Below are 23,412 nucleotides of genomic sequence, written 5' to 3'. Positions count from 1 at the left end.
CCTTCCCTCACATCTATCCAGCGGTGTCTGCTTTTGACAGGAGGGCGGGTGCTCTCTGGTATTTGAGACTCGACGTACTTCCATGGTAATTCATTTCAAATCGACAGTACATGCAAATAACTTTAGTCTTGTCCAGCGAACCATCTGGCATCTTTTTGAAAGTGAACTAGCCGTTCAAAAGTCACTTTTCATTCTCCATCTTTCAGTTCACCGTACTTTTCCTCAGGGTACGAGTGCCGTCAAGCGCCAGAAATATGATGATAATAATAATAATAATAATAATAATAATAACGACTTGGATTTATATAGCGCCCTTCTAGGCACCCAGCGCGCTTTTACAGAAATCATTATTCATTCATACACATTCTCACCGGTGGTGGTAAGCTACATTTGTAGCCACAGCTGCCCTGGGGCAGACTGACGGAGCGTGGCTGCCATATCGCGCCTAACGGCCCCTCGTTTGCGCGTTTTGTTTTTTTTTATCCTGCACGTTAATCGTGCGTTAAAAAAAAATTGTTGGCGCATTCACACTGAAAGCGTCACGGGCATCAGAGGCTGCCATTCATTTTCTATGAAAACGCGCGTCGAGAGGCAGCGGGAGCAACAAGAGCAGCAGAGGCAGCGGAGGCGTCGGGAGCAGCCGGAGCAGAGCGTCAATTTGAAGTTGAAAACGATAAAAATGACGATAAAAAAAAATACCTTTTTAACTATAAATCTATCACCACATTCAGTCTTTGGAGCCCCCAAAACAAGTTCTTAGCTTATAAAATCACAAAGTAGAAAAAAATACAACTTGATAGATAAAGAAACAGGACAAATAAATAAAAGTTCACTGAAAATAAAATCCAATCAGTGATGACCTCTTCTAATATAAATAAAATGTGCAAATTAACCTGTGGTTGGAACATGCCACAAATTAGATACTATTGCATTTATTTTTCCTAATAGTCAAATGTTATATCAAAATGTAACAACCACCTCCTGTTTTTGCAGACTCTGCATATAATAGATGATGTTTGCTCTAGAGATGCACCGATCAGGATTTTGAGGGCCGATCACCGATCTCGAAAACCAGTATCGGCCGATCCCGATTTTGCCGATCACCGATCACAGGGTGAAATCCATAAATTCGTAAATATTGTTGTCTCATGTACACGACACTGACATTGTATTATTAGGTATAAAAATTAGGAGATTAGGTGTAAACTCGGCTTATAAAGAGTGTAGTTTAGTGGCTTCAGCTTTCCTGTGGTAATAATGATGTACAACATGTGCAGCAACACAGAGAACAGCATGTCACTCTCTAAAAGTTGATACAAGTTGTAAACTATAAACCTTAGTTTTCCTGTGGACAGAGGAATTAAATCTTAAAATAAAAATTAATTATGAATTATTAAGCTTTGTGAAAGCTTTAGCGGTAGCATCTGCCGCGTGTGAGGAAACTCTTGAGTGAAGCAAAACTCTTCACACTAGAACTCCACATGTCACTCGTGAAGCGACTGACACGATTGTCGTCCTGCATGAGGCTTTGGACTCCTATATAGTCTGGTAAAACTCCGGCGGACATTCATCAGTGAAATATTTACGACGCGGCAGCGCGTACCAGGATCCAACCGGCAAACGTGTTTAAACCCGATGTCTTCTAGAACAAGAGCAGCTGATGATCAAAGCATATGCATTCATTACCTTACGATGTAGTTCTTTATTTTTCTTCCTGTCATTTATAATTCTCTGTTACAGGTGTTACAACTGAGTTAGTGACGTTGTGCGCGCTCCTTTTTTTTCCTCCCTTTTTTCTGCTGCTGCAGTGTGAAGAACTTTCAAATGTCTTATCAGCTTCGTTGTGTTGAAATTATTTTGTAACATTCCTCTTCATGGTATCTCCTTTGGACACACTTTGCAAGCTGCAAATTTGTTGTCCTTTTCAGACTTTGTAAAACTCCCGCACCGGCGAGGCAGGACCGCTCGGTCTGAGATGCGGGAACGCCCGCGCGGGCGGGGGTTTGTTGTTGTAAACGTCATCAGATCGGCCGCTCTGAACTATTATTTTCCGATCTCCGATCAAAGCCGATAGGGCCATTATCGGCCCGATCCCGATCAGGGGCCGATTGATCGGTGCATCTCTAGTTTGCTCCTCGTCACTCGTTTTAAATCCAAACCAGTTCCAGATAACGGAGCTAGAGCCTCGTTTAACAACGAGCCCATCTTTGTTACTAGGGATGTCCCGATCAGGTTTTTTTGCCCCCGAGTCAGAGTCCTTTGATTTTGAGGACTTGCCGATACCGAGTCCCGATCCGATACTTTTATAAAACAATAAAAAATGAAGAGAAAAGAAAATTATGCAGGATGACCCTTTTATTATATTTTAACATGTGTACTGTAAACTGAGCACATAGGAGGTAGGCAGCTTGAACATTCTTAAGTCAGTATAACATTTTTTTTGCGACAGCATTGTTCTCCTCGTTCACTCTGAAGTAATTCCACACAACAGACATGATAGCATAGGGCTGCTTCAGCTTCAAAACAAACAGGCGTGCTCTGCGCGCATGCGGTGTATGGCTGCCGCTCCGAGCCCACTACTCCACGTGTGCGTTGGTTTGTGGTCCCGCGTCGCGCCGGCGCGGAGCCTTCAGCGTGGGGTCTGGCGTAGGGTGCGCGTCGCCGCGGGCCCTGCGCTGTGGGCTCTGCGTCGGTGCGGCGCGGGGCCGTGGATCAACGCGCGCGTGGATGTCGGCGCCAGTGAGTATTTTCACCGGACATTTTGACCGGAGAGATTATAAAATACCGGACTTCGGCATATTTTACCGGACAACAGAAACCCTGATATATATATCCGATTCCTGATCGGCTCATAACGTCCGAGTCCGGATCGAGTCTGCAATCACGTGATCGGCCCCGATTTCCGATCACGTGATCGGATCGGGACAACTCTATTTGTTACACAAAAACGTCATCAACGGGAATTTATCGTTTTTACCGCAAGATGACAAATTCTTACCGTGGGGAATTTTTTGGACGGTATATCGTGAACGGTAAAATATCGCCCATTCCTAACAAATGTACACTCATTCACATGCGTACAGGAGCAGAGCTGTCACTAACAAACTTATTTTATCAGGAATTAAAATATTTCATCCAGCAAACTGACATTTTTGCCGATTTAACTGCCGTTTTACCTGAACTGCTCATGTGAAACACGTAACTGATGGGTGAGGAGCTGGATAGTCCCAACGATTTTATTTGCTACATCAATCCAACGCAAAATAATTAAAAACCGTGTTTATTAATCACAAAACACAGTTTAAACATCATGATCAAATCCGTTCCGACCCGGTGTGTCAGTGTTCACCGCAGACAGACTGCAGCTTCACCGGGACCAACGATGATGGTTGATGTTGATCCAGGACCAACCAGGTTAAGGAGCATCAAACTCACTCTTATCTACGCGGAAATAACACTGAAATATAAAGAAGGGTCCCAAAGTGTGATCCATGGTGAAATAGGAAACTGAAGATGTGCAGCTATATATAGATATGTGTAGGCTATATGCACTTTGTTCCCTCCAGTTCTGCAGCGCAGCTTGAAGCCCTGCCCCTGCAGGCCCCGCCCCCTGAATGCAGCTTTCAGTATGAATCCACCAAGCAGCGCGATGCAGGCGTCGGGAGATTTTTGACACTTTCAGGCCCTGTTTACACGTAGCAAAAAACGGTGGCGTTTTGGCCGTTCGTTTACACGAAAACGAAACTCAAAGTCTCCAAAAACAATCATTTCTGAAAACTCCGGCCAATGTGGAGATTTGCAAAAACTTCTTCACGTTTGCTTGTAAACAGAGAAACGGACATTTAGGTTTCAGAACGTCACATTATGCGACAGAAACGTCACCAGCGTCATGTGTGTGACCTGTGTTTACAATTTGTTTGGCCACCGTCAATATTTTCTTGTATTTTAACTGTTTTATATTCTAAAGTCACACTTAAAAGTAACTCCACTTCTCTGTCACTCCAAAAGAAAGACTCTCGTTCATCTTGGAAGTAACTGGAAGTTACTCGTGTCATTTGTTGATGTTTTTTTCCAGGATTCTGATTGGCTAGCATGACTTTATCTTCTCGTTACACTGCCCCCTGTAGGTTTGGCTGCTCATAGCACCTTAACAGCGTATTTACGCGGGTTTGTGTAAAAGATGGTATTTTTCAAAACGTAGAGGGGGAAATATCCGTTTTTGGAAATACCCAGCTATTGTTAAACGTGCCCTTAGTGTGAATGCAGGGTTAGTGTATTCAATTGATTAGTCATGCACTGCAATTTGGCAATGTCCTAGAATTCAAATTCTTTATTTGGGGACCTTTAGCAGATATGAGATTAAAATGCGATTAATTAATTATCACAGTGGCTTAGTGGTTAGCACTGTTGCCTCACAGCAAGAAGGTCCCCGGTTCGACTCCTCTCACCTGAAATGAGCTGGGATAGACTCCAGCAGACCCCCGTGACCCCGCAAGGGATAAAGCGGGTAAAGATAATGGATGGAATTATAAATCCTGTAAATAATTAGATTATTGTTTTTAAATGCCTGACACAACTAATATCTATCTATCTATCTATCTATATATTAGGGCTGAAACGATTCCTCGAATAATTCGAGTAATTCGATTACAAAAAATGATCGAGGAATTTTCTCTGCCTCGAGGAATCGTTTAATTTATTTATTTATTTTTTATTTTTTTCGTTTAATTTCACCAGCTCAAAGCCTCGTATTACGCCCGGACTACATTTAATGCGACACAACGCGCTGACGCTGCGCCATACATCCATGCGCTGCACACTTTAAAGGGGGAAGAAAGAGGCGGCGGATATGTTTGTTTTGTAACATGCCATGCTCAGGCAGTCTGCAATGGCCCAGACGGGAGACGCATGTAGTTCAGTGCTCAACTTTTATTTTTAATCCACGCTATATTCTTCTGGTCCGTTCTCCTATGTTCCCCCTCTAAAGCCAAAATTATTGTTCCGCGTTAAATCGACGCAGAGTCTACGCCGCTCTCCGGCGAGGGCAGAGAGCGCCGGTCCGGCTGGCGGTGCTGTGCTGGCTCTCCACGGCTACGCCGTAGGGTACGCCGTAGGGTACGCCGTAGGGTACGCCGTAGGGTACGCACCATTCTGCGTTGTTGTAACACGGAACCATAAATCAGTCTTTACCCGGTATACAAACCTCTGTTCCCGCTACAGTTTTAACTAAAAGAAAAGGCAGAAAATGTCAGAAAAATAAAAACGTAATAAAGCTAACTGGGTAGTTTTCAATTTTAGGTCCGTAGTCATTCATGGATAAAACAAGTAGCGCTGGTGTCTAATGAGCTCCAACACAGCAGGTCTCATCATTTTATTTTAAACACTGCCAAAACTCTAACTTAAAACTTAACTACAACTTAAAATTTGCTTGACACAAATGAAAGTTCAATTGAAACACGTGGGAAAACAACTAACCTTTCAAGTTATGTCTGATATCAGGTGTAATGGCATTTTTAGGTTAGAAATAGGAACATTTCTTGGTAAGATCATTAGTTTTTTTGAGTGAAGGCGGTGAATTTGGTCAACTGGTGTAAGTTCAGGGTTTTTAAATGCACAGCCATGAACCTACTGTATTATATAATTTAGTCTTGATGTCAATTAACATCTAACATCTTATGTATATTTATAATTGCTCTTTAACTAAACAAATATATGTTTTATCCGATTACTCGATTAATCGATGGAATTTTCAGTAGAATACTCGATTACTAAAATATTTGATAGCTGCAGCCCCAATATATATATATATATATATATATATATATATATATATATATATATATATATATATATATATATATATATATATGTTTTACCATAAAGAAAAGTGTGGGTTTACTTTATTTTTTTAATACAATAGCATGGAAACCTAGTGCAGCGTTTCCCAACCCTGGTCCTCGAGGCACCCCTATCCTGCATGTTTTAGATGTTTCCCTGCACCAACACACCTGATTCTAATTAATGGTCCTAATTAGCTTGTCACCAAGGTCTGCACAACTCTGTTGATGACGCACGTACTTTTATCACAGTGTGCTGAAGCAGGGAAACATCTAAAACATGCAGGATAGGGGTGCCTCGAGGACCAGTGTTGGGAAACACTGACCTAGTGGATAATAAAAACATGAATAATAAAACATTAAAAATAACAAAATGTATTTTTTAAACTGAAACCATAACATTACAGAATCTATGATTATGTTCTATAAAGTAGGAATGGGCGATATTTTACCGTTCACGATATAGCGTCAAAAAAATTCCCCGTCATCTCACAGTAAAAACGATAAATTCCTGTTGATGAGGTTTTTGTGTAACAAACATGTTTGAAGGCGGATCTGAGAGCGAGGAGCTCGTTATTAAACGAGGCTCCAGCTCCGTTATCTGGAACTGGTTTGGATTTATAAAGAGTGACGAGGAGCAAACATCATCTATTATGTGCAGTCTGCAAAAACACAGTGATTGCAAAGGATGGCAATACCGTTTCTTTATTTATCAGGTTGTATTTTTTTCTATTTTGTGATTTTATAAGCTGAGAAAACGTGAAGGACAATGGTACTTTTGCTGTTTGCACTGTTTAAACCAGTTTGAATAAATGTTGAACTTGTTTCATTTGAGTCATTACAGTTTTGCAGTACAGGTGTACTAATTTAATTGGTTTTTATTCATTCAATTTAATTGGTGTAGTTTAGTAGCATTTAGTATTCTTTTAGAGCAGTGATTTGGGGGCTCCAAAGACTGAATGTGGTGATAGATTTATAGTTAAAAAGGTGGAGTTGAATTGTTTTTTTTTTTTTTTTTTTTTTTTTTTTTTTAAAAATAGTCATTTTTATCGTTATCGGGATAAATGCCAGAAATTATCGTGATACATTTTTTAGTCCATACCGCCCATCCCTAGTGTAAAGACTATGAGATAGAAATATGTTTAATCTGTTTTAATATGAGTCAACTGGACATGTTTCACTGTCTCATACTGAAAAGAAAAAAAACAAACTAAAAATGAAATTAAAAATCTATTTAGTTACTAATCTCAGCCCGCCCCCCGGGGGGTTCTGAACTCATGATGGCAGACAGTTGGACTTCCGGTTTACTTCATCAGTCAGTCTGTTTTCCTCCTTTTGTTTTATGATAGCATTAAAAAACTAAGTGCAGACGCGGTGAATAATGATAATTGATGATGACATGATGAAGGCCTTCCAACTCTACCGATTCACATCCGGGTCCACTTTCAAATACATTCCAGATAAACGCGAGCAAATTGAATGGAGCTATGCAGATGGCGTAGAAACAGTTCCAACCTCACGATAACTGGATGAACTCCAGCCAGCAAACACAGCACTCTGAATAAACCCTGAAGACATTTCTAAACCCTAAAGACGTTTCTAAACCCTAAAGACATTTCTACAGCCAGACTACCAACTACCACATCTGGATCACACATTTCAACATGTTGTATTTGCCGACTCCTAAATTTACCTCATTGTGCAAGTAAAATGAAACATAACAGTGTAACAGGTATTGCTAAAAGAAAGCAGCGTTTGACAAAAACAGTGATTAAATCTCTTGGATCCTTTAATCACTCAAACGTCTATTAGCATAGTTAGCTGCTGTCAGACAGCAGCGCCAGGCCACGGGCTGAGCCGGGGACAAACCTGCACTTTAAACTTTAAATGTTCTGTTCTTTTAACCTAAACCCAACACACCCTGATGCCAGACGAGACGTGCAGCTGTGCGTGGTTGTGTCTGGCTTTAGGGGTTTAGATCTTACCATGGTTATCGAGTCAGTGTATCCGATCAGTCCAAGACGCTGCTAGTCATGTGACCGTGCCTGTGCCTGCGCCTGCGCGCGTCTGTGCGGCCTGTTATCAGCAGCAGGGGCGTGGTCTGTTCCTGCTCCGGTCACGTGGTCTTGTTCTGGCTCCCGGTCACGTGTTTTTGTTCCTACTCCCGGTCACGTGGTCTTGTTCGTTTTGTTTTTTTTTAACTTTATTTAACATTTCAATTTACAAACTTCCTTTGAGGAAACATTTGCTTGCATCTGAAACATTACAAACTCACAACACATAAGCAGATATGTATACCTATACATTTGTCTTCTACATGTAGATACATTGTATATATCTTAACAACAGTATTTGTAATTGGTAACAGGCAGTACTCGAGTTGTAAAAAGAAATTAGGGGGGATGGTGGATTTTATCATATGGGGACAGATAATTTGTGCTGATTACAAATAATATAATATATTACAAATAATAGCAGTGACCAAAACACCTGCAGAAATACTGCAGGAATGACATAGCAGCAGTTAAATGCAGCCTTCTGTAAGCTTTAAATATCCACTGGGCTTACATCAAATACATCAAAACACAACAATAAAAAACACTTTTCTGAACTTATCAATATGACTCTGTCCTTCACAGGATAAGTAACATGGATCACTGCAAAAACTCTAAATCTTAACAAGAATATTTGTCTTATTTCTAGTTAAAATGTCTCATTTTAGTAAAAAAAATCTTATTACACTTAAAACAAGACTCATCACTGGAAAAAACAGCAATTTTCACCTGTTTCAAGTAGATTTTCACTTGAAATAAGTAGAAAAATCTGCCAGTGGAACAAGATTTTTTTGCTTGTAATGAGAAGATAATTGTTGAGAAGACAATTGTCCCACTGGCAGATTTTCCTACTTATTTCAAGTGAAAATGTACTTGAAACAGGTGAAAATGGTCAAATAAGTAATTTTTCTGGTGTTATTTTTCTGGTGATGACTCTAAATGTTGAAATAGCAGTAAAACCACATTCATTGATGAAATGACATAAGGGATGGAAAGGGGGGATGGCAGTTTTACAGGAGGGTATAAAGTATAATAATATTATTATGTTATATTAATATCATAATATTTGTATATAATAATAATATTATATAATAATAATGTACTTTTTTTTTTTTTAATTTTAGAAACTTTATTGAAAGGTCAGACGTTACAATTAGTGAAAACACATTCAGGCGTTCCCAAGGCAGGTAGTAATGTACATGTCCAATTACAACAGTAATAGTAAACAACAATTAAACAAATGTAGTATATATAATGGCATGACGTTATTAATACAAAAGACTACAACAGCTGAGTGAATTGAGCATGCCGAATAATACAGCATTAGAAATCCAGAAAGAGTAACAAGGGAACATAAAACTGACCCTAATGTGACATATTTTAAAATGCTTTAACCTAAAGTGCAACAGACTGAATAAAATAAATAATAAACAGACATATGAAATAAAAGGAACTTATATAAATAAGTAATTAAATTAGTAAAGTAATAAAACTAGTAAGGAAAAAAAGCAGCTTTTATAAGGGGGAATTCAGACTCATTCAATTCAGTAGGGAAAATTCTTTAAGAGATCATATACATTTCGTGCCTTAATTGTTATTATACGTTTTAGAGGTTTCAAATACATTTTAAATTCGTTCAAAAATACCCAAAATTTGGGGGATGATTTTAGTATCCTATTCTTGTGGATAAAAAATTTTGCCAAGCAGAGGATTACATTGCAACAGAGTTCATCATTTTTGTTTTTCAAGATCATACCAAAAGTTACATTATCTTTAGAAATAGAGGATGGGAACGATGCAATTTTCCGTTTAATAAATTTGTGAAGATTATTCCAGAATGTTTGTATTGCATCACAAGAGAAGAAAATATGGTCCGTAGTTTCAATTTCATTTTCACAGAATGTGCACATATTGTCATCGATATTAAAGCGTAATCTAAGTAATTCTTTAGAAGGATAAATGTTGTTCATAATTTTAAAGTGCGTTTCTTTCGTTTTGGGGGGTATAGGAAATGTTAGGTACATTGTTCTTAATTTATCAATTGATTTTTTATCAAATTTATGTAGTATATCATTTTTGTTTTGTTTGTTGGGGAACAAAGTTCCACTTAGGCAGTTTCTGATGAATTTATTGTTGCATTTCTTGTCCAGGACTGAGATCCCCTGTAGTGACAATGGGGCCAGTTGTGGCATTATAGGTTTATAATAGGTTTATATTATTATAGGTTGGTGTGCCAATATGTTTTTTGTTAGAAAAACAAATCCATGGGGAAGAGCTTTTTGTAATTTAGTGAAATCTGATTTTGAGGGGTTGAATTTATGTTTAGTGCAAAATTGTTCATAATCCAACTATAGACCATATATTCCTCTCATACCAATCTTGATAAAATAATGATTTATTTCGGTATAATATATATCTATTATTCCAAATCATAGTGGTGTGGGGTGAAAAATTATGCACATATAACATTTTCCAATATAATAGGATTTGTTTGTGGAACTCTGATAATGATACTGGTAATTTATTAACATTGAAATCAGTCGTAAGAAGACAATTCAAACCTCCAATCTTCTTGAATAGGGCATTTGGGATACAGTACCAGAATGAGTTGCTATGTTTGATCCAAAATTTCAGCCAATTAATTTTTAAAGTTCCATTAAGGCAATCAAAATCAATAACTTTCAGGCCACCATCTTTGATTTCCTTAATCATGTCACTTTTTTTCATATAGTGTGGCTTGTTTCTCCAAATAAAATTTAGATTTATTTGGTTAATAGATTTGATCAGTTTATTTGGGATAGCACTAGAGTAGGCTGGGTAAATACATCTTGATAAACACTCCATCTTGGTAAGATAAATCCGGCCGAGTATTGAGAGGTCTCTTTGGAGCCATGAGTTTAGTATGGTTTTACTCGTTTTTATTTTTTGTTCTACATTCAAGTATTGACTTTGTTTTTGGTCTTTAGTAAGGTACACTCCTAAGTATTTGATTTCTGATTTGATAGGGATATTACAAATGTCTTTAAGTGTTGTATCGTGAATTGCAAAAAGTTCACATTTATTTAAGTTTAAGGTTAACCCTGAGGCTTTAGAGAAATTTTTTATTTTGTCAATGGTAATTGGAATTTGATGTCTGTCTTGTACAAAAATTGTTGTGTCATCCGCCAGTTGGCTGATAACAATGTCGGTACCTAAGACATGTAGGTGTTTAATTTCATTACAATTTTTAATGTATATTGCTAACATTTCTGTGACCAATATGAATAAATATGGTGAAATAGGGCAACCCTGTGGAATCCCTACACTAATATTAAAGCTGGGGGTGGTGCCATGAGGGAGTAAGACGCAACTGTTGATATTCTGATACAATCCACCAACTAAATTCCTAAATTTGATTCCAAATGTTCAAGAACCTGGAAGATAAATGGGTGCTCTACTGAGTCCAATGCTTTATAGAAGTCTAAAAACAAAAGAAAACCATCATTTTCAATTTGATTTCTATATTCAATAATGTCAATTACCAACCTTATGTTATTGTGGATTGATCTCCCTTTTAAAAAAACAGATTGTGTTTCTGCAATGAGATGTGAAATTTATTTTTGAAGACGGGTGGAGAAAATATAGGTGAGTAGTTTATAATCAGGATTTCTAAGAGTAATAGGTCTTCTGTTTTCTATTAATCTGGGGTCCTTGCCAGGCTTAGGAATTGAAATAATAAGCCCGTGTCTCATTGTGGGTGGAAGTATACAAGTTTCAAATATTTCCACAAAAGCTTGGTGAAGTAATTTTTTTATGTCTTCCCAGAAATGTCTATAAAAGTCTCCTGTGAGGCCGCCCGAGCCAGGTGCCTTATTAAGAGAGAGGCGGCCAATCACTCCATCCAGTTCAGCCATTGTTATTTGATTATCACATGTTTGTTTGAAATTATCCCCAACTTTGGGAATATATTCTTCTATATCCTTTAAAAATGTATGGCAGTCTTCCTCAGAGAATTTAGAACTGTAAAGCTGTTTATAGAATTTGAGTATTTCTAAGGAGATTGAATTTGGTTATAATAATAATGTACTGTTTAGTATGGCATTTCGGACGCGTCGATAGTATTTTGTGGAATATCCCTCTCCAGACCAGTTGGGGGCGCTAATGCCCGTGTTTGTTGTTTGCAGCAGCAGCAACAGAAGAAGACGGCGGGTAAACATGGCGGCGCCGTGTGCCCGCACGGTGGAGTGCAGTCTCCAAGTCCTTTTCTGACTGTGTAAATAGTGTGTGGAATCGACATGAGAGCGAATCTTAGCATGTGGACGAACGGAAAGTCGACAGGAGTTTTTCTAAAAACCTTGACCCTTTTACAACACCGTAGCATGTGGACGGAGTGGCGAGCGAGAGCCGGTGTCCGCAAGTTCATGTCCTCATCATGCAGGTTCATGTCCTCATCATGCAGGTTCATGTCCTCATCATGCAGGTTCATGTCCTCATCATGCAGGTTCATGTCCTCATCATGCAGGTTCATGTCCTCATCATGGGGACCATCATCATGTCCCCCGTGGAGACTCCTGTTCTTTGGCACTGACCAGTTTGCCGTGGAATCTCTTAAAGTCCTCTCATCCAGCAGGTATGACTTAGGCCCAATCCCAATTCTCCTTCACTCGCCCTTCTTTTCTCCACTCGCACTTCTTTTCTTCCCTAAGCCCTAAAAAAGAAGGGGGAGATTTTAGGGCACTTGAGATCTAGGGCACTTGGCCCAGGTGCCTGTCCCAATTCTCCCCCTACCCCTCGTTTTCATCCCTTCCCTGATCAGGAAGCTGAGAGCCAAAAGCTGTTTTAATTTCAGCTGTAGCGCTGTTAATATGGCACTTTATTAAGTTTTAATATTTTTTCAGGTATAATGGTAACCTTAAGATCCCCAACCGGGGCTCAGTTTATCCAAATAACGCCTGTTAAGAAATTTGACCCGATGTTTTCGGAGATGAGAAGAGCCGCCGCCCCCGGGGAGCAGCCTCAGCTCACAGCCCGAGAAGAGACGTCTCCGCCGGGTCAGGCTGCTCCGTCAGCCCCGGGAGAGACACTCTCTCCCGGGACGCAGCTCTGTTGAGAATCACGCCGGCTGAAATAAATCATTTAGGAATATGTTGGTTTAATAGATTAAATCTAACAGTTGTAGCTACGCCTGTTAAGAAATTTGCTCCGAAATTTAGAGATTTCTGTCTGCCGGGTCCGGAGCTTGGGTCCGCGTTAAATCGACGCAGAGCCTACGGCGTAGGTTGCGTAACCTCCGCCGTAGGATCTGCGTTGGTGTAACGCGGAACCATAAATCCCTTTATTCTGGCGTGATCTTCCGCAACTTTATCTGAAAGTGTGTAAATTACCCAGATAACAGCTGGATTACTTTGTGGTTTCTGAAGACTATTATATCAGAAACATCCAAAACAAATCTGACGAGTCACAGGATTATTTCTCTCTATTTCTCTGAGACCAGTCTGCCTGTTTGCCTTCGGTCGGCGAGTCAAATCGACGCAGAGCCTCTTTTTTTCATACCCCCTCGCTCGCCAAGTCAGCATCTGAAATCCCTCGATTTGAAGGGGCTATTCTCAGCCCCTAGCCCTCGTTATGCCCCCTCCCCCTAGGTGAAAAGAGGAATTGGGACACCACTACCTTCACGGGAACGCGCAAAAGTTAGGGTTAGGGAAGAAAAGGAGGGCGAGGGGGAGTATTGGGACGCACCCTTAGTACTGGAGTTGAGGGGGGATGAGGGGGGATGAGGGGGGATGGCATCCCCTCCTGAAATAAAAACGGTCCAAATCATCTCCCCTGTAAAACTACCAGAAAAATAACCTATTTGACAATTTTCACCTGTTTCAAGTACATTTTCACGTGAAATAAGTAGAACAATCTGCCAGTGGGACAAGATTTATCTTCTTATTACAAGCAAAAAAATCTTGTTCCACTGGCAGATTTTTCTACTTATTTCAAGTGAAAATCTACTTGAACCAGGTGAAAATTGTTGTTTTTTCCAGTGATGAGTCTTGTTTTAAGTGTAATGAGATTTTTTTTTACTAAAATGAGACATTTTAACTAGAAAGACAAATATTCTTGTTAAGATTTTGAGTTTTTGCAGTGATCCATGTTACTTATCCTGTGAAGGACAGAGTCATATTGATAAGTTCAGAAAAGTGTTTTTTATTGTTGTGTTTTGATGTATTTGATGTAAGCCCAGTGGATATTTAAAGCTTACAGAAGGCTGCATTTAACTGCTGCTACAGTGGGGAGAACAAGTATTTGATACACTGCCGATTTTGCAGGTTTTCCCACTTGAAAAGCATGTAGAAGTCTGTAATTTTTATCATAGGTACTCTTCAACTGTGAGTGATGGAATCTAAAAAAAAAAAAATCCAGAAAATCACATTGTATGATTTTTAAGTAATTAATTTGCATTTTATTGCATGACATAAGTATTTGATACATCAGAAAAACAGAACTTAATATTTGGTACAGAAACCTTTGTTTTCAATTACAGAGATCAGACGTTTCCTGTAGTTCTTGACCAGGTTTGCACACACTGCAGCAGGGATTTTGGCCCACTTCTCCATACAGATCCTTCAGGTTTCGGGGCTGTCGCTGGGCAATACGGACTTTCAGCTCCCTCCAAAGATTTTCTATTGGGTTCAGGTCTGGAGACTGGCTAGGCCACTCCAGGACCTTGAAATGCTTCTTACGGAGCCACTCCTTAGTTGCCCTGGCTGTGTGTTTCGGGTCGTTGTCATGCTGGAAGACCCAGCCACGACCCATCTTCAATGCTCTTACTGAGGGAAGGAGGTTGTTGGCCAAGATCTCGCGATACATGGCCCCATCCATCCTCCCCTCAATACGGTGCAGTCGTCCTGTCCCCTTTGCAGAAAAGCATCCCCAAAGAATGATGTTTCCACCTCCATGCTTCATGGTTGGGATGGTGTTCTTGGGGTTGTACTCATCCTTCTTCTTCCTCCAAACACGGCGAATGGAGTTTAGACCAAAAAGCTCTATTTTAGTCTCATCAGACCACATGACCTTCTCCCATTCCTCCTCTGGATCATCCAGATGGTCATTGGCAAACTTCAGACGGGCCTTGACATGCACTGGCTTGAGCAGGGGGACCTTGCGTGCGCTGCAGGATTTTAATCCATGACGGCGTAGTGTGTTACTAATGGTTTTCTTTGAGACTGTGGTCCCAGCTCTCTTCAGGTCATTGACCAGGTCCTGCCGTGTAGTTCTGGGCTGATCCCTCACCTTCCTCATGATCATTGATGCCCCACCAGGTGAGATTTTGCATGGAGCCCCAGACCGAGGGAGATTGACCGTCATCTTGAACTTCTTCCATTTTCTAATAATTGCGCCAACAGTTGTTGCCTTCTCACCAAGCTGCTTGCCTATTTTCCTGTAGCCCATCCCAGCCTTGTGCAGGTCTACAATTGTATCCCTGATGTCCTTACACAGCTCTCTGGTCTTGGCCATTGTGGAGAGGTTGGAGTTTGTTTGATTGAGTGTGTGGACAGGTGTATTTTATACAGGTAACGAGTTGAAACAGGTGCAGTTAATACAGGTAATGAGTGGAGAACAGGAGGGCTTCTTAAAGAAGAACTAACAGGTCTGTGAGAGTCGGAAGTCTTACTGGTTGACAGGTGATCAAATACTTATGTCATGCAATAAAATGCAAATTAATTACTTAAAAATCATACAATGTGATTTTCTGGATTTTTTTTTTGGATTCTGTCACTCACAGTTGAAGAGTACCTATGATAAAAATTACAGACTTCTACATGCTTTGCAAGTGGGAAAACCTGCAAAATCGGCAGTGTATCAAATACTTGTTCTCCCCACTGTATGTCATTCCTGCAGTATTTCTACAGGTGTTTTGGTCAGTGCTATTATTTGTAATATATTATATTATTTGTAATCAGCACAAATTATCTGTCCCCATATGATAAAATCCACCATATCCCCTGATTTTTTTTTAAAACCAGAGTACTGGTTATGACTGACTGGGGCAAAGTTTATTTGTATCACCGTACTAGCTGCCTTTTTTTTGCCTTTGTAATGAAGATGAGATCAGTACATGATGGATACTTTACTCACTCATTCACTCACTTTATTAATCCAGAAGGAAATATAGGTATAATCCAGAAGGAAACATTGGTATGGGTTCCTTTTAAGACTCTCATGAATAAGAGTATGTTTGTATGTGTTTATGTAGTTGTTTATTTTTTATGTTGTATGTCTTGATATTGGGTCTGTAGAGCCCGTAATAAAGTTTATATATATATATATATATATAGTGACATACAATTCAGGAATATATCCTGTGTTTGTAAATGTGATGGTAATTTCACCAGGACATTTACTCATGGATGTCTGAAAGGAACTCCCAAGTGTTGAATGAAAGGATAAGAGTCAAGCCCCAAACTTTTGTTTAAGCTCTTCTTAAAATTGTTTAGTCTGACGGATTTTTCTTGGTTGTTTTGTAGGAATTCAGGGGAAGGGCTAGTGGAGACCCTGGAGGTGGTTACCTTTTCCCCTGACGTGCCTGTGAGCAGGTTTGCTCAACAGAACTGCCTTACGTTGCATCACTGGCCGCCTGACCACGTAGAGGGAGAGTTCGACGTTGGCGTGGTTGTGTCTTTTGGATGTTTACTACCTGAGAGACTTATCAACAAGTTCCCATAGTAAGCAAACATAAACATGGAACAATTAACCCTTTAATCTGATCCCTCTCTATTCCCTTTAGTTTGGCTGAAAAAGGCCACATGATGTGGCTCAAGTAACGCTGTCTCAGGAGCACTGGGTGATAAAATGGGTAAAAAATCGGGATAAAAAAAAAATATATATATATATATATATATTTAAAAAAAAAAAGTACAGACATTGAAAGAATGAAAGCCTGCTGTAATTCTAGGTGTTATAGATGCAGCTATGTGTAATGCTTGTGCACTGCAGTGTTAAACGGTCTCACCAATACAGTTTTAAGAAGAAAACAAGAGGGTTGAGGCTATCTGCAAAAGCTGCTTCTTGAGGAAGCTTAGGTCTTTCAAAGTATCCAATAAGCTGTTCTCCATCTTCAGGACATCCACCTGTGGTGAACAGTGCAGTTTTATCAGGAGTTATCTGTTTGGGCAGCAGTGACTCAGACACTACTGACGTCCTGATCCAATCACGTGCATTCATTGCGCTGAATCCCCTCTCACACTCTCACACTCTGCTGTGGAAACTGGGAGTGCATAAACTAGGGCTGAAACGATTCCTCCAATAATTGGAGTAATTCAATTACAAAAAATGATCATGGAATTTTCTCTGCCTCGAGGAATCGTTTAATTTTTCCAGCTCAAAGCATCGTATTTCGCCCGGACTACGTTTAATGCGGCACAACGCGCTGACGCCACGCACGTAAAGAAAGAAGAAAGAGGAGGATATGTTTGGTTTTAACTAAAAGAAAAGGCAGAAAATGTGAAAAGTGTGTGAGTATTTCCAGCTGGACACCAAGGCAACACTGTAGCTGTTTCACTGTAAGACAGAGCTGATACACAACAGTACGTCCTCCACGCTGCAGCTTCTCCACCAACACCCTGTTACTCCCAGAGGGAGGACCGGCACCCAGACACGATAAAATTAAGTTAACGTAGCACTAATTAATGAGATTAACGTTACAGTACCTTGATAACATAACGTCATCCTGTGGAGGGCTGGGTTTCTGTTAATTATAACGACTGTTCATGCGGCTAACACAATTAATCTGTAAAAACACAGAGCTGGAAAGAGATGGGGGTGAAAAATAAAAACGTAATAAAGCTAACTGGGTAGTTTTCAATTTTATCTCTGTATTCATTGATGATAAAACATCAAGTAGCGCTGGTGGCTAATGTGCTCCAATACAGCAGGGCTCAGAATTATATTTTGAACACTGACAAAACTCAAAATCTTATCAAGACTTTAACTTAAAACTTAACTAGAACTTAAAATTTGCGTGACACAAATGAAAGTTTAATTGAAATACGTGGGAAAAACACCTAACCTTTTAAGTGATGTGTGTTATCAGGTGTAATGGCATTTTTAGGTTAGAAATAAGAACATTTCTTGGTAAAATCCTTAGTTTTTTGAGTGAAGGCAGTGAATTTGGTCAACTGGTGTAAGTTCAGGGTTTTTAAATGCACAGCCATGAACTTAATGTATTATATAATTTAGTCTTAGTGATGTCAAACAACATCTAACATCTTATGTATATTTATAATTGCTTTTTAACTAAACAAAACTATGTTTTATTCGATTACTCGATACTATGGAGCTAGAACAGTCTCATAATTGACAAATGCACAGGACAAGTTTTACAAATGCACAGACCGATTTGCAAATACACACACCGTTTCACACATGCACAGAACAATTTACACGTTTACACCATGTGTGAAACGGTGTGTGTATTTGCAAATCGGTCTGTGCATTTGTAAAACTTGTCCTGTGCATTTGTCAATTATGAGACTGACGATACTGGATAACTAAATATTTGATAGCTGCAGCGCTATTTGGGTCTGTTTACTCCCCTGGAGAGGAAGACTGACCAAAACAGACGACATTAACAGGCGTTTGACAAGTCAAGCAAGCGATGGAAAGAGGTAACAGAACAGTTCCCTTTTTTGCGGCTGAAGTCACAGCCTGAGATATTCACCTCTCCGCGTCCAGACTGCAAACAAATTGCGCATCTGCGAATCTACAACTGGCAATTTTGCACTATGAATTTGCTGGAATTGTGACCAAGAAAAAAGATGAAACAGAATCAAGTTCATCCTTAGGGCCAAACATTTAGTGTGTGTGTTTACTTTTTTTTACTCCCTTTTTAACTCTTCCACAATAGTTACTCTCCTTATTGAGGAGTTGTCAGCATTGATTTGAATGCAAAGCAAACTTGAAGTGGCTTCTGAAATATTTCCACATTGCAGAAATGTCTGAGTCCTAATGTGGTGCTACAGCATTAGCATTAGCATTAATAATGCTACTGCATGTATTAAGTTTAAGTTTAAGTTGTATTAAGTTATTGGTTGTTTTCTTTTTTTGGGGTCGCCAAAGTATGGCATGGGGACTGTATGGACCAATACTCGGGATCAGATACTTAGACTTGGGAGCAAAAACATGTGATCTCTTCCCTGGGACATCCCTGGATTCTAGTCAGAAACCTGTTCAGGTTCACGGCAGAATGTGTTCTGATCCAAACAGCATCATGTATTTCAGGGCATAAGTACATACACACGTGGACAAAATTGTTGGTACCCCTCAGTTAAAGAAGGAAAAACCCACAATTCTCACTGAAATCACTTGAAACTTACAAAAGTAACAATAAATAAAAATGTATTGAAAATTAAATAATCAAAATCAGACATTACTTTTGAATTGTTGATTAACATAATTATTAAAAAAAACAAACTAATGAAATAGGGCTGGACAAAAATGATGGTACCCATAACTTAATATTTTGTTGCACAACCTTTTGAGGCAATCAATGCAATTAAACGATTTCTGTATTTGTCAATGAGCGTTCTGCAGCTGTCAACAGGTATTTTGGCCCACTACTCATGAGCAAACTGCTCTAGTTGTCTCAGGTTTGATAGGTGTCTTCTCCAAATGGCATGTTTCAACTCCTTCCACAGATGTTCAATGGGATTCAGATCTGGGCTCATGGAAGGAACTTTAGAATAGTCCAACGCTTTTCTCTCAGCCATTCTTGGGTGTTTTTGGCTGTGTGTTTTGGATCGTTGTCCTGTTGGAAGATCCATGACCTGCGACTGAGACCAAGCTTTCTGACACTAGGCAGCACATTTCTCTCCAGAATGCCTTGATAGTCTTCAGATTTCATTTTACCTTGCACACATTCAAGACACCCTGTGCCAGATGCAGCAAAGCAGCCCCAAAACATTACCGAGCCTCCTCCGTGTTTCACCGTAGGGACAGTGTTCTTTTCTTCGTATGCTTGGTTTTTGAGTCTGTGAACATAGAGTTGATGTGCCTTACCAAAAAGCTCCAGTTTGGTCTCATCTGTCCAAAGAACATTCTCCCAGAAGCTTTGTGGCTTGTCAACATGCATTTTTGCAAATTCCAGTCTCGCTTTTTTATGGCACATCAACTCTATGTTCATAGACTCAATAATAATAATAATAATAATAAAGTAATGGCTGATTTTGATTATTTAATTTTCAATACATTTTTATTTATTGTTACTTTTGTAAGTTTCAAGTGATTTCAGTGAGAATTGTGGGTTTTTCCTTCTTTAACTGAGGGGTCCCAACAATTTTGTCCACGTGTGTATAATTGCTAAGATACATACTGTCATGTTTGATTAAAGACCAAATGAAACAACAATACAATAACAATATCAGCAATTCTGACAGCCTGGTGGAAATTTCATAAAATCACACATTCCACTTTAGGCTCATCTAAATTCATCCCGTTCTGGCATAACCCCGACTTTCTTGGTAACAAGAAACCAATTCACCTACACACGTGGTCAAAAAAGGGATCACCCACTTACAGCCCATCATTCAGAATAACACACTAGTTTCATTCACTCACCTGGTCCAGGAGTTTGGCAAGTGATTTGCGGACGTGAATGAGACCAACCACAGACGTTAAAGGGGGAAGGGGAGGGGGTGTGAAGCACCCGTGGTGTGCGGACGTGATTGAGGGGGAAGGGGGGGTGTATAAAGTGACAGGTATGTGCTTCACGCAGAACATTGTTGTCTTAACAACCCTGAAGATGGCAAAGAGACACGCTTATGAAGCACAGTTCAAACTGAAGGCGATCAGCTACGCGGAGGAACATGGGAATCGAGCAGCCGCGAGAGAATTTAACATCAACGAGTCTATGGTTCGCAAGTGGAGGAAGCTGGAAAATGAATTGCGGCAGGTGAAGAAAACGCAGCTGAGCTTCCGCGGACACAAGGCGAGATGGCCCGACTTGGAGGAAAGTTTGGAGCGGTGGGTGATCGAGCAAAGAGCGAGTGGAAGGAGCATTTCAACGGTCACCATCCGACGGAAAGCAGTAGCGCTGGCTGAGGAGATGGAAATTGAACATTTTCATGGAGGTCCGTCCTGGTGTTTTCGGTTCATGAAGCAGTGCCATCTTTCCATCCGGGCCAGGACAACAGTAGCGCAGCAGCGCCCGGCAGATTACTTGGAAAGGATGGAGAGCTTCCACTCATTCTGTAGCCGACACATAACCGAGAAACACATCCACCCCAGCCACATCACGAACATGGACGAGGTGCCGCTGACGTTCGACATCCCGATGAAACACACTGTGGAGAATCCGCACAACGGGGCATGAGAAGTCCTCATTTACCGTTGTGCTTGCCTGCCACGCTGATGGACGAAAACTGCCGCCGATGGTCATTTTAAAAGAAAAACGTTGCCTAAAGAGACTTTTCCAGCCGGAATCATAATAAGGGCGAATGAAAAGGGCTGGATGGATGAGGGGATGATGATCGAGTGGCTGAAGCAGGTCTATGTGCGGCGACCCAGTGGTTTTTTCCACACATCACCATCGCTGCTGATCTGTGACTCTATGCGCGCCCATCTCACAGACAGTGTAAAAAAAGAAGTTAAAAACATGAACGCTGTGCTGGCTGTTATTCCGGGAGGTCTGACGAAGGAACTCCAACCGCTGGATGTCGGTGTGAACCGACCGTTCAAGGTGAGGCTGCGGGCGGCGTGGGAGAGATGGATGACTGAGGGGGAGCACAGCTTCACCAAGAGCGGACGACAGCGCAGTGCAAGTTATGCCACAGTTTCCACATGGATTGTTGATGCGTGGGCTAATATATCTGATGGGACTGTTGTTCGTGCTTTTGCAAAAGCCGGCGTTTCAGAGGGGCCGCACGACACAGAAACTGACTCTGAAACCGAAGAAAATGGGACTGGCGCAGCTGAATTAGCAGAGCTGTTTAATGTGGAAACAGAAGATGAAGAGTTAGAAGGATTTGCTTGATGTGTAAAGTGAAATAAAATACAATCAAACTAAGTTTTGCTCCCGCTTTATTTTTAAATAAGCACACTTGTGTGTGTGTGTGTGTGTTCTGCAGCGCGTGTGTGTTTCGCATGTTTTGCATGAGGATGCGCCCGCCGTGGGGATGTGGGGCCAGCGCGCAGCATCCCCAGGCCAGATCCGGCTGAAATCCCGCTGGTCGGTCCCCGGGAGCCCCTGCTACCAGTCCAGGCGGGTTCCTCCGGTCCCGGCCGGTCGGAACAGGTCAGATTCCCCGGTTGAAGCCGCTGTGCTGCGCGCTGCTCCAGCCCGACTTCCTGGTTCCCAAAGCGGGGTCCGATCGAATTCTCCTGGTTCCCGGCCGCTTTGGGAGCAGGGATTTCTGGGGTACGTCCCAGATCGGATCAGCTTCACCCTCCGAGATTTTCAGCGAAATCTGTCGGTTTGATCCCCGGTAACCGACGATGCGCAGAGGATGCGCCCCGGAGCCATGCGCCGGGCGCCCGCCGTGGGGTTGCGGGGCCAGCGCGCAGCATCCCTCGGCCGGATCAACGGGTATGAAAAGTTGTCATTTATGTTGTGCTTGCCTGCCACGCTGATGGACAGAAACGCCTATGGTGATTTTTAAAAGAAAAACTTTGCGGACTTCCGGTATGGCGCAGCAGGCAGCAGCAGCATAAGTCTCAGGCTCCCAGATGGTCGCACTTATACCCCTACAAAAATCAGTTATCTTTCTTAAAAAGTTGTTTTTATAGCATGAGAGGGGGAAAGACGAGAAGGACGAGAGGAAAGTCACAGCAAAAGTTGAGGGAAGACGACAATTCACAGAGCGAAAGTGAAGACACTAGAGACGCCGCTAGCATCCACACCGAGCACGAGGCCATGGAGGCTATTCAGGCCAACATCATTGCCGAGATACAAGCGGTTCGCTCGGACATGAAAAAAGAGTTTACTGACACAATGGCGCTGTTGAAGGGGGAATTGGCAGACTTCAGAGGAGAAATTAACCAGAAGTTGAGTGCTATCTGTGCTGATTTAAAAGAAGTCACAGACAGAACTGAAGAAGTGGAGCAGAGAGTGGCGGACGTGGAGGACTGGACCGCGGAATCCAGAGAAGTACTTTCCCGCACCCTGGAGCTTCAGGAGAGCATCCAAGCCCACCTGACAGACCTCGAGGCACGGTCATGCCGAAATAACATACGCATCCACGGTATTCCCGAGGAGGCCGAGGGGGACAACATACAGGAATTTATTGAAAAGTTCATTAAAACCCACCTGTCCCTTCCCGACCCCTCCCTCGACATACAGCGCTGTCACCGGTCCCTCGGAGCGAAGCCGCCGCGGGGCTCCAACCCGAGGTCCATCATCATTTATTTCTTGGAGTATAAAACTAAAGAGCTCGTCCTCCGATCGGCTTGGAAAAAAAAGGAGATCCACCATGAAGGTAGACGAGTGTTCTTTGAACAGGATTTCCCGACCGAAATAGTTGTGAAAAGAAAGGCTTACTCCGCCTCCAAAAAGGCACTCA

General features: G+C 41.2%; 2 protein-coding genes across 4 annotated transcripts in view; one reads left to right on the top strand and one right to left on the bottom strand.

The window, feature by feature from the left end:
* Window positions 1-7,926, bottom strand: part of vps35 (VPS35 retromer complex component) — a 73,016-nt gene extending 65,090 nt beyond the window's left edge. The window contains exon 1 of the mRNA XM_061735697.1: window positions 7,823-7,926. Coding sequence (XP_061591681.1) covers window positions 7,823-7,825 — 3 coding nt within the window. The 5' untranslated portion in view covers window positions 7,826-7,926. The remainder of the gene's footprint in view (window positions 1-7,822) is intronic.
* Window positions 7,927-12,071: 4,145 nt separating this feature from the next.
* mtfmt (mitochondrial methionyl-tRNA formyltransferase) overlaps window positions 12,072-23,412 on the top strand; it is a 29,125-nt gene continuing 17,784 nt past the window's right edge. For 2 of the 3 annotated variants that reach the window (XM_061735709.1, XM_061735718.1), the window contains exons 1-2: window positions 12,072-12,500; window positions 16,387-16,584. In XM_061735709.1, coding sequence (XP_061591693.1) covers window positions 12,166-12,500; window positions 16,387-16,584 — 533 coding nt within the window. In that variant the 5' untranslated portion in view covers window positions 12,072-12,165. The remainder of the gene's footprint in view (window positions 12,501-16,386; window positions 16,585-23,412) is intronic. The other variant, XM_061735727.1, reaches the window with a different exon arrangement.

The sequence above is a fragment of the Cololabis saira genome, chromosome 2, assembly GCF_033807715.1.
Source record: "Cololabis saira isolate AMF1-May2022 chromosome 2, fColSai1.1, whole genome shotgun sequence".
NCBI lineage: Eukaryota > Metazoa > Chordata > Actinopteri > Beloniformes > Belonidae > Cololabis > Cololabis saira.
Note: the sequence above shows the minus strand (reverse complement) of the source record. Positions and strands in the feature narration are given on the sequence as shown.